At 41.4% G+C, this 14,027-nt stretch overlaps 1 protein-coding gene across 3 annotated transcripts in view; it reads left to right on the top strand.

Annotated features, from left to right (window-relative positions):
- ARMH3 (armadillo like helical domain containing 3) overlaps positions 1 to 14,027 on the top strand; it is a 135,056-nt gene that overhangs the window by 25,210 nt on the left and 95,819 nt on the right. For all 3 annotated transcript variants that reach the window (XM_075504702.1, XM_075504704.1, XM_075504703.1), the window contains exons 14-18: positions 1,483 to 1,576; positions 6,408 to 6,509; positions 10,560 to 10,618; positions 11,993 to 12,058; positions 13,183 to 13,252. In XM_075504702.1, coding sequence (XP_075360817.1) covers positions 1,483 to 1,576; positions 6,408 to 6,509; positions 10,560 to 10,618; positions 11,993 to 12,058; positions 13,183 to 13,252 — 391 coding nt within the window. The remainder of the gene's footprint in view (positions 1 to 1,482; positions 1,577 to 6,407; positions 6,510 to 10,559; positions 10,619 to 11,992; positions 12,059 to 13,182; positions 13,253 to 14,027) is intronic.

Genomic DNA, 14,027 nt, shown 5'->3' with positions numbered 1-14,027 from the left:
AGGCAAAAGAGCAGGGCAGGAAAAGAGCAGCTAGAGTAAAAGCCTTAAATTAAAAATAAAAGGATAAACTAGGTATTTGTGAAAGTGATAGCTGAAATGGCCACTGATCAGTGGGTTTCATTGAAGTGGAGGCCTGATGTTCTTGGGTGGATTGTCTGTAATCCTTCATTTAAGAGAGGGCAAGGTAGGTCGTGCTGTCCTTTGAAAAAAAAACTCATAAAAGCTGATGAATGCTCTTGTCTAAGTTGGTGTCCATTGCCAGGGACTGCATGAATGACTACCTGCTGCTGTGTGGGCACACAGGAGGAGCGGGGATACACTTGTGTTGATGCCTGAAGTGTTAAGGTCTTGGTATACTTACCAGCTTGTTGGTCCTCAGTTTTTGCTGCTAGGTGGCACTGTTATCTCTTAACTGACGGTTAGTGTTTGAGGGAACAGAGGGGTAAATACCATAGCAAAACCTATGGAAGCAAACCTGTTTTATGTAAGATTTTTCAATGGAAAATTGTATTTTAAAGTTTAAATCAGTACCTGTGATGATTTAACATTGTCTTTGAATTGTGGTATGTGTGTCTGTGCTTCCCATAAAATACATGCATTTATAGTTGCTCATAAAATGAGATATTCAAAGACGGTGTGGAGGATATCCACTTGTGAAAAATCCTATGGAACTACTGTCAAATCAGCAGTTCTGTATCCCTTTCTTTTATTTTGAAATTGTGATGATATATTAAGGCGAATGATACATTTATGTAAAACTTGCCCTATGAAATGGACACTTTGCTTGGCAGCCAGACTTAAAATAGCATGGCAGATTGCCTACAGTCTCACCAGCGTGGATAGATCCGGAAGCTTACAAAGAGTAAAGTCAAAGCAGTAATTAGGCAGGCAACTATTAGCAAAGATGAAATGGCGAGCGTAACCGACTGATGGAAGCTGAGAGGATCAATAATGGTAGTGTTATTTATGTTATGCGCTCTTTTCCTGCAGTCCCTGGGCTTTATAGTGAGACAGGGAAGTAATAAATTGCCATCATATTTGAATATGAACAGGTGGAGGGCAGGAGTGAGGAGAATTTGCTTTTAGAAAGAGAAATAAAAGGATCTTGGAGGAAGACTTCAAATGCACACCTTTGGGTTGTTTTGGGGGGAGTCAGAAGCTATAAACAGTGTAGGCTTCCGCGTACCTTTTCCCATTCTACACAGGGGAAAGGCACGTTATCTGTCTCCTGGGGACAGCCACTATTTTCTGATGTATTTGTATGTTTTGTGGAGTAAAGAAATTGATGTACACTTTAATTGTAGACATCCAAGGTCAGGAAGCATAGCCTTGCTTTTTGGAGGAGAGGTTGAAGTTTCTTGAGACTTCATTAGCCTTGTCTGTTATGTGAGAGCGTGGAACAGTACAAGTAGTGATCTGTATGACTAGTGCCTAGGGAAGCTATTGACCTGTGTATGCCTGGGCATTTGTGTTTTCTGTTAGAGCCATCCTGAAATGGGGCTGATGACAACACCAACAAGCCCAATTCCAACGACACCTGTCACTCCACTTGGAACCACCCCGCCTTCTTCAGATGGTAAGAAATGTAGTGATCTCCTGGGGAAAAAACAATTAAAAACTGTAAAATAACTAGCAAAGCATTTTCTCAAAATGGCAACTAATGAGGTTTGTCTGGAGCAGATGTAACCTGGTGGTCTCTTCCTGGAGTGACTTGCCTTACTAAACATGAGCAAGATTCTTTGACTGAAATTTATTTCTGTTTTGCCTTGTATATTGCTCAATGAAATTATGCTGATATTCCTTCTGAAAACAGTACTGTCCTAGTATCTGCATAAAGAGACACCCAGCCCATTAGTTAGTTTATGTAGGCTTTTACTTATGAGTATTTCTAGTGTCAGGTTGTTTGCCTGGGATTATTTGTCATTGGAACAGATTTGCAGAGAATCAAAGTGGATTCCTGTTTGTCATTAATGCACTTGTCCCCAGCTTTGAATTAATTGGGATTTGAATCCAACCTGGATGTGGAGGTATTCTTCCATCTCGTTGCCTTTTCTCTGACAGGCTTTGTAAATGACTGCTTGCCCTGAGACCTTTCTTCTAAATGATATGTTACGTGTCCACATAAATATGCTTTGAAATCATCTACAATAAAACCCTTTTCCTTTAAGGTATGGATAGATATAGCCTAGTTTAAGAGAAGAAATCAAATGGCTGTTGTCATGTACTTTAATGGCATCCTGTAGATCTGAAGAAAGTGTTTAATGATGGAACAGAGTCAGTTTGAACAGGGCACAATTTGGAAATATTTCTGGGGAAAAGCAGCCTGGGTTACTCAGTTATATCAGCTATTCAGGTCATTTGATATCCTAGTTAAGGATCATCCTCCTTGTGGATGAATTCTGTCTGGTTACCATGGATATCAATAGCTCCAGTTAAAAAGCCCCTGTGTCTCAAGTCTCCCTGTGCATATAACATAAAATGTAGAGGGACGGGCATTTTGTGGGCTTCTGTTCAACGTGTTCATTTCAAATGTATCCGCCCACACACCATATTATACAACTGACAGCATTTATGCTTACCTACATCTACAGCTTGCTTGCATTCTCTTTTTTTAATTTACCAAAAAACAAAAGCAAAACAAAAACTCCATCCTGCTTTCAGCAGAGGCAGTGATCTTGTGAAGCTTGAGGCTTCTTGCTGCTTGTAAGGTTACTAAGTTTAAGAAGAGGAGCTGATCTTAATGTGCAGCAATTACATTGGGAAGCATTCTTTATTTCTATTTGCTGTCACCTTGCCGATCCCTACTTTCAGTGACTTTTTGAGGACCTCAGCTTCGTTTAATTTGAGTTGGGGTGCTTTACTATTGCTATTATTTTAAAGGTGTGTCAGAATTTTCCTCATTTTCTAAGGTCTTGCAACTCAGCTGTAAAATTTGCCTGTGGCTGAGAGTTAGCAAGAGGCTTTTTGGCTTTGGAATGAAAAGATTGCTTTCTTCTTTTCCCTCTATTAAAAAAAAAAATGTACCTGAGCTATTTTCAAGTTACAGCAACATGTAGAAATCCATCTATGGGTTTCAGGCACTTTTTTTATGCTGACTGGGATTAAAAATGGGTTCAAAAGTCTCTGGTTTGAAATTCCTCTGGCTGATAGCCTATAATGTGAATTAAGGCCTTTTAAAGTTTAAAAATGTCTATTAAAAAAATTAAGGTCTGTACCATGAACCAGGATAAGCAGTGATGTGTTCTTCCGTGATTTCTTCTTTTTTTGAAAATGAGACTTTTGCTAGAAACTGTTGATCCATAATATGTAAATCAAGTGTGCCTGTCACCATAGTTATCTAAATGTCAGTTTGCTTACTGTTGTTAAATATTCATTCACTGCGTTCATTGTAACAGCTCCAGAAGGACCCACTGGGGATATAAATACATTTTTCAGACTTTTAGCTAAATCTTTGAGCTATTCATAATATTGGGGATGAAAAAGCTTCCAGTCTCATTGCATAGACTTTGCCAACAGACTGGGCATGTTAGCAATGTGTCAGGAGCCCCAGAGCTTCAAGATTGAATGGGCTAAAACAGCTCACGCTTGGGGATGTGTCTTTAGAAGCTAAAACCCCCATTATCATTTCTTTGATGTGATTTGAACAGCAAGGTTACATTGATCTATTTGGCCTGTTGTTTCCAAGGGCTACAATTTTGTGTTCAAGGTGATGGTATAATCCTGAGTTCCATGAGAACCTCTGCTGTGCTCTGGGCCTCTCGGTGCTCAGTTAAAGAATCCTGCATTTTACTGTTGGTTTGTTTTCTCCATCCTTCTGTGCCTGTGCTTGCCCCAGTTCCAGGGGTAAATAAGCCTTGATTGCCTCATTATAGGGTTATGAGATACAAGGCTTGAATTATGAAAGGTGGTGTTTGTTAAAGCAGACTTTTCTCTGAACCAAAATACAGTTGCGTACAGGATGAAATCAATTCCCCTCAGAGCCCCAAACCTAGCCATCCAAAAATCAGATGTGAGTAATTCCTCACTTCTTGCAAGGTCCAATCCCATCATAAATACCTTTTTCTTTCCTCAAGAGTGAGAAAAGCCTTGAGCATTCCTGAGGATAGATGGAAAAGGGATAACATAGTTCTTAAGATGTGTGCCCTAGTGGTCTGCAGATCTGTTTCCAGTGCAAAGGGAGCCCTATCATAGGCTATCTTTATAGCTTGAGAAGAGAGAGAGCCTTCTGGCAATCGTAATTCAAGCCACCTATGACCTCCTGCGTGTGAAAACCTGTGAGTTTGAGCTCCTAGGCAGCCAGAACGATAGTGTTATTGTCATGTCAGGACAGGTGTGTAGACCTGTAAAAGATCCCCTTGACTCTGAATCTAGTGCCTTGTGCTTGCAGGCACATCATCATAGAATCCCTTAAATTTATCAAACTCTGTCTTCATTTGTTAAATTTGTTTCCCAATAATTCCTGTTGGGAGGCAGTTTCAGCATCTTGGTCCTTGGGTAGAAATCTTCAACTTTCCAACCTGCGTTTCTTGTCAGCTTGTACCCATTTATCATGATGTTAAGCTTTGGAACACAGATAGCTTTTTCATATGTTGGGTTACTCGCCTGTGTATTTTGCTGTCTCATAAGAAGGGCACTCTTTTCCTTTGATCAACGTACTAGCCTTTCTCTAAACTTGAGTTCAAGTGTAAGTTCATCCTCTTTGAACACGGGATCAGCATAATTATGCACAGTGTTCCAGACAAGGTCTCACCAGCACCTTGTGCAGGGCATTACTGTGTTCCTATCTCTGCTGGAAGTGCATTTCTGGATATCTTGTAGGACCACACTCTTCGGTGCTTTGTGTTGGTAGCTTATCTCATGATCTATAGTGTACCATGGTATCACAGCGTTTCGTTTGTAGCTGACGAACTCTTAGCTTGCCATGGAAATAAATCCCTGAATTCCTGACCTATGGCTTGCATTGTTGAAATTCATCTTGTATTTATTATCTGGTCCTTGTTTTTAATCCCATTCTTTGTGTGCAGTCTGATAGTCCTCTGTGTTTACATATCCCAATTTTCTGCCATTAGCAGATTCATTAGCAAGCAACTGTTTCTTGTGCCCAGGTCACTCTCAAAAAGGAAAACTATTCCCTAAACTGACACCTAAGGAATTTGGGTCGTAACTTCTTCTCAGACTAATAATTTCTCCAATTGTTTCTCCTTTGCCAGATCTTTGAAGTACTTCAAATTTCTGTATTGGTTCCCACCTATCTGCTTCACTCTTAATTTTTCATATGGAACTGTATTAAATGCTTTACTGAAGTCCACGTAGACTAGCTCTATCAGTTTTGTTTTGGTTTTTGTCTGAGCTAATTTATCTTAAATGATATCAGACTTATCTGGCAGGATCTGCAGGTAAATGCATACTACATTTGTCCTGCTTATCTTTCCCCCTGCTTCAGTATTTCTTGTAAAGCGTTTCTTAATGAGGAGGCTGAGAATGGCCCTTGCGGACAGCTCAGGCTCAGTCATCAGTAAAAATGTGGCTCAGTCACATGATAGAGGTTTGACAGCTCATAAACTCAGTGCTTCAGATGGTACATGGGGAGTGAGCAGGAGGCACATTGTGCAATTAGCTGAGTAATTGAGATAGCTTCTTGTAAAGTCTAAGGCAGATGATGTCCAGTGTTAAGGTGTCAAAAGTACAGCTGGTGGTAACAAGGAGTGTATACTAGAGAAATGCCAATGAACTGCTGTTCTGCTGCAGGTATGGAAAGTACATTTCTGCTCCCTGCTGTGTTGTGATTTCTCTAGCACAAGCTATGATTGCTTCTGCTTCTTGATTTTTACAAAGCTGTTCTTTCTACCTCTCTTTTCTACCATTTTGGTCATGCAATAATTGTTACATTACTGTCTTGTGTGTTGCTTCTGCAAGACAGGCTGTTGTTGGGAGGGAAGAATGGAATTGACGTGGACCTTTTGGAACTGAAATTCCAAAATTCCTGAAACTGAGAAGGGTCTTTGCTGGGCATGTTTCGTTCCAAACTGAGAACGGTGTGAATGTTAGCTGTGTTGGTTGTAAGAATTGGGTATCGGTGAGAATACCTTGAGCTCCCTAGGCTGGGAATGTTGATGAGTGCTAAAACAGCAGGCTGATCTCACTTGGGGTGGGGGGGCAGGACAGAGGAGGATATCGCTTTGCTGGGTACCACAATCTATACTTAGAGCAGGAGAAATGGTCTCTGAGGGAGTGGTACCAGTCTTCAAAACAAAATCTTTGCTGGGTGGTCATGAAGGAGGAGGAGGTCAGGTGACCCTGCAAATAAGCTGATCCTATCCCAGATCTGTGAGTCTGTGACTTGGTTCTCTGTATAGTTATCTCTTGTATTTGTGGAGGGTAAACGTGTCTTATCTGCTTTGTTCCAGTTATAAGCTCTGCAGAGCTGCCTTTGGATGCTGATGTGCAAACTAGCAACCTGCTGATAACCTTCTTGAAGTACAGCTCGATTGTGATGCAGGACACAAAAGGTAAATACATTCTATTGATGAAGCTGTGGATGCAGCAAGCAGTGCTTCTTGAAGTCAGGAGGGCATAAGAACATGTCTAGTGACTCCAGAAATAGAAGTTAACTGGAGTCCCTTTAGAGGACTGAAGATTCCACCTTTTGAGAGAATTAAATGTTTTCTTATTGCAAGATAAGAGTTATGAGACTAGGAGAAACCTAATGCTGGCAGGAGGGAAGTCAAATATGAAAAGAATGTAATAATAATGATAGTAACTAATAACCAAGCCTGTCCCTATGCAGGAGGTGTGAGCATATCTGATTCCCAGCTGTCTGTCAGAGAGGGGAAGTCATGTACCAGAGAACTGTATCTTTAAGAACATTTAGGAGCTGACACCAGAGGCAAAGCCAGCATTAGGAGGAAATATTTCCTTTGTCCTTTGGTACTTGCTGGTTAAACAGGCAGCTCTAATTATAAAGAGGACAGCAGTAACTTACACTGTACTGGCAGTAATTTGCTTGAGAAGATATATTTCCATATTGTGCTTTTTGTTTCTCCTGATAGTTTTGTGGGGGTTAATTTCAGCTTGCTGGAGTTGAAGTATTGCTTCATCTCCTGCTCAAGGTACCCAAGGGTGCTGTTTTGCCCAGTGGTTGTATGGGCAGGACCATAGTGTGAACATAACAAGTGATCTTTGTACCGTATTTCAGCCTATTACCGACTTTTGCTGTTAAGTTAGATGTAACAACTGAACAAAAATAGGAAGATAGATGCAGAACTATGATACATCGATTATTGAATTTCATGAATGCTTGGCACTGAATAAGAGAGCAGGCAGGAGAGTTTCCTTGTACCTACTAGTTTGCAGTGAGATTGTACCTGGCTATCTTGTTCTTGTTCGGTATGCAAGCTAGTTGAGGAGAAAGTGAATAACTGAAATTAGGACCAAAAGGGACTTAATGAAAATATCTAGCGCACCCCTCCAAACCAAGGCAGAACCAGGTTTACCTGTATCTTTTCTCAGAGATGTTGCTAACAGGTTGGATGAAGACACTTTGATAGTGGAGCATCATTTTTAGACTATCCATTCCAGTATTTAACTACCCTTATTGTGACAAAGCTTCATGTGCATCCTAAATTCTTTGCTATGATTTAAATTAATTACTAGTTGTCTTCTCCAAGATAGATACTGAGAACGGATTATTTCTTTCTTCTTTGTGACAGCCCTTACATATTTGAAGTCTGCTTTCATGTTTCCTCTTGCTTTTGTCTTTAAGCTAAACCACCTCAATCTTTGCTCAGTCATTTCTTATAGATTGCACACATGAGGAGGGCTTACCAGCTCTCTCATCATTCTCATTTGCTTTTCTCAGGGTCTGTCTTACTGATGCAAGTCTCTGGTGGAACAATTTTGTGTTTTTCAATTTAACTTCTGCACTTATTAGTAACTGTAATATAGAAAGTCTGCATAGGGCCTCAGGAACTGCCAAACTGGATTAGTTTCAGATGGAGTGAAATCTGATAGAGGGGATTCCTTACTAAACAAGCCAGTGAGAGATGAGTTTATTCTGGTATGAGGCAGGAGTTGATGTTTCTTTCTTTACTTTGGTTCTAGCTTGTATAACATTTGAAATTTGGGTGGCTTATAGACTTAATCTCCTTGCTGCCATGGTAGTATGTGGCAATGAGCTCCACTGACTGGATCGTTTAAAAAAAGTGTGCCTTCCAAACCAGTGCTCATTAATTCTAATGGGTATATCCCTGTCCTTATATTTTGATGATCGATGGGGCCCTGTCTAACTGTTTTTTTCTTCTTGTGTAAGACCAAGCATGTGACACCAATATAGCAACAAGAGAAGAAGAATGAATAACTCTAATTTACTCCATGTGTCTTGAGACAGGTGGGAAAAATTGCATTTTTCTGCCTCAGTCCCTCTCTATTTGGAGGTCTTTCAGCCCTCCAATTGTCATTCAGGGCAAAAGCTGCTTGAAGTTGTAAGATAAATAACAAGTTGTGGAACATGATCAGGGTGGAACTCCTTCGGCTTAAAATGCTAAGTCTTTGCAGACTTCCTTCTTTCATGATTTTGCACAGATTTTGCACTCTAAGGGGGAACCCTCCCTTAGAGGGGAGGCTGGTTTGTTCCACATCCAGGACTAGACGGTTGTTTTGGTCCTGTCCCAGAGAGCATAATTTAATAGATTGTGTTCGCTAGATCCTCCTCTTGTTTTCTCTCTTGTGTCAGAGGCAGCTGCCTTGCGAGAAATAAAAACTGTGTCATTTTTTCCTATCTGTAAAATAGGGTTTATAACTGCTATACCTCCCCATAGGAAGTGGTCTGCTTTGTTCCTTTAATGAAGGATGCTGTGAATGTACGAAGTGTCTGTGCGAGTAACTGCCTGCGTAGCTGCCCCATAACTGCTGAAAATGGCATGGTGTTCACAACACACTGGCTGAAGGCAGAGTACTTGGTGTGAAACAGGAGCCTTTACAGCACAATCCCCAGAGAGAGAAGTGGTAGCAGCACCTACAAAAATATATAGGGAGGCCTTACAATAGGAAAATAACAAGGCTCCAGTGTATCAGAACTCTTTGAGGCCATTTCTCCTGCTTTGCTAGAGTAGAAAACTTTTCACTTAAACATTTTAGCTGAGGTAAGGAGACATAGGAGAGATTTCTAACTCTCCCATTCCAAAATTCCTCTTCATCTTACTTAGTGCAGCAAAGTGAAATCGGCACACTTCAGGGCACATCTTGTTAGTAAATATCTGTCCCTCAGCAGCATAGAAAAGAAAACAAAAGAGGCATCAAACTAGACAGAACAGCTAGCTAAGCCCATTCTTTCTATGTTTATAGATTACCGTATGCACACTACCTAGCTAAGTATTTGTAAAAGTGACCTGCAAAGATGCAAGCAGTTTAGCTGATGCTGTCTTCTGATTTATATGGAAGTGGTCTGACTGTTTCAGATTTCCCTCTCCTCCAAGTCTGACTCTAAGGCAGATGTCTGGGATGGCATGTTTAGTAGTCTTATGCTTTAGAGAAGCTGTTGGAGGTCTCGGGACTGTGCAGTTTTAAGCTTCCTCAGAATTTAGTTATAGATATGTTGTTGTGCTTGGTTTTTGTTTGTTTTTGTGGTTGTGGGGGTGTGTGGTGTTAATGGTTTGGGTTTTAGCACAAAGATTTTTAAATGAGCTTGGTTGGACAATGCCTTCAACAACGTGATCTTAGCTGGCCCTGCTCTGAGCAAGGATTGGACCAGAGGTTTCTTCCATCCTAAGTTATTCTATGACTGTATGTATCTTGGTTTTTTTGGTATTTTAAGGTTAAAATTGAGAGAGAAGTGTTTTAAATAATCCAAATAAAAATTGCATTTTTCTGCCTCAGTCCCTCTCTATTTGGAGGTCTTTCAGCCCTCCAATTGTCATTCAGGGCAAAAGCTGCTTGAAGTTGTAAGATAAATAACAAGTTGTGGAACATGATCAGGGTGGAACTCCTTCGGCTTAAAATGCTAAGTCTTTGCAGACTTCCTTCTTTCATGATTTTGCACAGAGCAAACTAGGTCATGTCTCTCACTATTGGGGTTAAAACTCAGGACTTTGAGCATAATGTTGGGAGTCATTCTGCTACGCAGTGCCGTGCCTCTACCAAAGCTTTGCTACTTGTTTCATAACCTACAGCAAAGGTGATCTTTTTCTTTCCATCTTGTCTAAGAGAGGGAAAAGTGCATCTCTGCTGTGACAGAAAGACAGGGACTAACCCCAGTATTTATAATATCTGTGGAAGTAAAACTGAATGAGACAGAAGCCCCACTGATAGTTATAGTGCTGTTGGAAGTTCAAATCAGAAACTTTGCTGCTGGTGCAGACCAGTGGAAAAATTGGTGGGATTTAGCGATCAGGCTGGAGGGTGAGTGCTTAATGAGAGTAGTTAGACTATTAGCTATCAGGGAGGAAGTACGAGTGTGAAGAATCTCCAAGGCTGGGTTTTTCTCTTGCTGCGACAGCTGTCTCACTCTTTAGCACTGCTAGGCTTGTGTGGCTCATGCAGGACTTGTTTTTTCTTCTTTACAGATGAGCACCGGCTACACAGTGGCAAGCTGTGTCTGATTATCCTGACATGCATAGCAGAGGTAGGTTTCTTGCGTGGCACTGTTTAGCAGATGGTGTGTTACAGGGCTCTATCTGCATGCGCAGCCCCTGCCTCCTGTTGACCAGGAGCTGAAGATCTGCTGTGGTACTGAGTAGTGAGGACCTCAGGCACTTAACGTTTTGCTAATAAACCTGATGCAGTACTGTTAAAATTGACTTGAATCTTGAAAATTGGATCATCCTATTTGTGTTAGCCAACTCCCAGGGATGAAGAGAGAAAAGAGTGAACGTAAGCCTTTTCTCTCAGCTGTTGAGTGACCTTGTGGTGTGGCTTTTAGATGAGTAATGTGCCAATGGCTTTCAGCCCTGTGCTGTTCATGGTAAACATGGGCAATGCCATATCCCTCCTGCCTAAGAAGGATACGAGTCTGAAAGAAAGACGCATGGTTGTAGGTCCCTACAAGCAAGATAAGTAGCAAATCTGGTAGTAGGGTGAGAAAGCAGTATCACAGAGCTATGCCAGCAGTCCTGGCTGAACGTGGTCCTGTCTCATGGGAAGTATGCGCTAATGGCTTGACTGATGTCCTGAATGGTGATTGAGTTTGTGTGGCATTTGCATGTTGCTTGCTTGCAAGTAAAGACCTTTCATTCTTAACAAAGAATAAAAAGTAGCAATGTTGATAGCCAGTGTAAGGATTCTGATGTAATGTTTCTTCAGGGTGCAGTCTGAAAGCTAATCATCTGCATATCAAATATTTATAATTAAATGTTTTTGGCACTTGAGTTCTTCAGGTGGATGCATAGGTAATACAAGATAAGAAATTCTGTTTCTGTATAGCAAGGGCATGTTTTGGTTCTGGTATTAAAGGGAGAATATATTTCTCCCAACCTGGCTATGCATTATCTGGAGGAATCACTTTGATTTAGAGCTGGTCTTGGAATGAGCTTTCCCTGAGGGGTGGGACAGCTGATAAACCTACCTGCTAGTACTGCAGTAACTTCTGGCGTGATGGGTCCATCAAAATGCCAACATAAACCTTTGTCCACACAGTCACAGGAACTTGCGTGCTGGTGAACCACCTCATGCATTATACAGCACTTGTTAAAATCTTCACACTGTGGTGTGTACAGTCTAGAGTTTGAATGAGCAAAGGAGGAGAATGGAAAATACATTGCTACCAAAACAAGCAGTAGTGCAGACTTAACTAAAGTGGAATTGGGATCAGGAGGGGTTTACTTTTGTGTGACTGGAGACATGGGTGGGGACAAGAGGAGGTGACAGGTGGCTTTCTAACCTTATAGCTATATGTTGGGAGTTTGACACTGAAACGCATGTGATTTGAGAGGCAAGTGGAAGGTATTGGGCACTTGGTTGCCTATTCATATCTCCTCCCTTTTCTTGCGCTTTTCAATAGGATCAGTATGCTAATGCTTTTCTCCATGATGACAACATGAATTTTCGAGTAAACCTACACAGGATGGTGAGTGTCTTCCTCCAGATGGTCTGTTTTCTCTTTGGGATGAGAACACAGAGGACTTGAGTCCCTATATGTTGAAAACTGTGCCACAGACGTCTAACCTAGATTGCTAAGGCATGTGGAAATACTGTGAGAAATGCAGTAGCTGGGGAATGATTTTGAAATCACTCTCAGAATGTCTCACTCTTTCAAAGAACAAAGAGCTGGTTGCCCTGTCGGTCAATTCAGAGGCCTGGGTACCTGGGAAGGAGCTGTGTATTATGAGGTCTCTGAGGAAATCAGTGGCAGAGAGAATGTTCTGCCTTAATCTTCAGCAAGCATTAGCCCTCATGTGATATATTAATAGCCAGCTGGAGTTGCACTGAGTGGTCTAATTTGGCTTATGCTTCATCCTGGGTGGGGTGACTCACCTTCAAGGAGGAAAGTATTTTTTCCAGAGCTTTTTCCTATAGGTATCTGTGGAGGAAGTGTCCTTACCTGGCTCATGAAGCTCTGTAGTTACTTGTAACTTGAATGGTTATCCTAACTTGAGGCACTCTTTGTGGTACTGGCAAGTTCCACCTCATCTGACAGTGAAGCAGCACTTGAAAGTGTCACTAGTCCAGGAGAGAAACAAACATTTTACTTTATAGTGAGCATACTGCAAGGATGCTAGTCATTCCCACTTAACAACAAACTTGCCATTCAGTTAGCCTTTCTGGTCTGTTACAATAAAGACCAAAGCCATTTAATACTGCACATCCTGTTAAGAATGCGGATCAGACTTCTGGGTCAGGAGCAAATCAGTATGTTAACCAAGGGGGAGAAATTGCTGTGTGATTCCCCCCACCTGTCTTTTTCTTTTTTCTTTTTTTTTTTTCCCTTCTTCCTGGCCCCCACCCTGTGATATAACAGTGTCCTCCAGTTACACAGCTAGAGAAACAAAACCCCAGTGGTCAGCATGCTGAAAAGCAGGCACAATTTTGCTCCAGCCATGGCCTTTAGGATTAATATAGGTGAGACAGCAGTTGGAGAAAAAGACAAGGGGAAGCGTGTGCTGATGGTACCATTTGCATGAAAAATACAGGCAGACACAGAATGTCACTTCAGGCTTCCACTGACTTCTTTTCATCTTTGTGTGTTTGAAGCCAATGAGACATAGGAAGAAAGCAGCAGACAAGAACCTGCCCTGTCGCCCGCTGGTGTGTGCAGTGCTTGGTAAGTATTGTTAGAGTACGTGTGTGCTTGCGGTTCCCGAAGCATCCTTTGTTCTGCAATAGAAATATGAGATTTGTGGATTAAGGGGAGGGGTGGATGGACTTAAAAGGAGGGCAGTTACATACTAAAGATATTTCCACCAATGGACTGTCCATCTCTGTAGCTGGCTGCCTCATAGAGAAATTAAATCCAAGATTGCTGCTCTGTAGCAATAAATCCTGTATACGTTTACATTAAGGTTTGCAGAAGCCTGTTGTTGCTCTTTACCTAAATAAGTAAAAATAGGGAGAGCAGTTGATAAATAAATTCAGAGTTTTAGGTAAGTGTAGTAACAGTTGGTCACAAGTGCTTTCTAGATGATATAATGAGGGCAAACCTACAGAAAGGAGATGTTTGTTGGGGGAAGGTGTTTACTGGGCATTTAGCTTTTTCTGAGGAAAAAACCCAATAGGAATATCAGTAGCTAAGGTTGGTTTTGCATGTGGATATGGAGGCTCAGTTAAACTTTTCACGTAGCATATGACTAGGTTCTGACACTCATGCTGTGGGGGCCAAAAGCATAAATGGGTGCAGAAATGGGCGTAGCCTGGATCCCTGAATGACTTTTAAGCCTGATGATATGGAAGCAGTCTCAGACTCCAGCATTTTCAAACAGGTGATTGTTGAAGCCAAGACACAACAGCTGTGTGAAGAATATTTCTAGACTTACCAGTTTTCATGTATTCTTTCCCTAGACTGTTTTTGTCACTATTGAGTCATATTGCTGGGCTGTTAG

Source organism: Mycteria americana, chromosome 6 (assembly GCF_035582795.1).
Source record: "Mycteria americana isolate JAX WOST 10 ecotype Jacksonville Zoo and Gardens chromosome 6, USCA_MyAme_1.0, whole genome shotgun sequence".
NCBI classification, from domain to species: domain Eukaryota; kingdom Metazoa; phylum Chordata; class Aves; order Ciconiiformes; family Ciconiidae; genus Mycteria; species Mycteria americana.
This window is presented reverse-complemented; position numbering and strand designations above follow the sequence as displayed.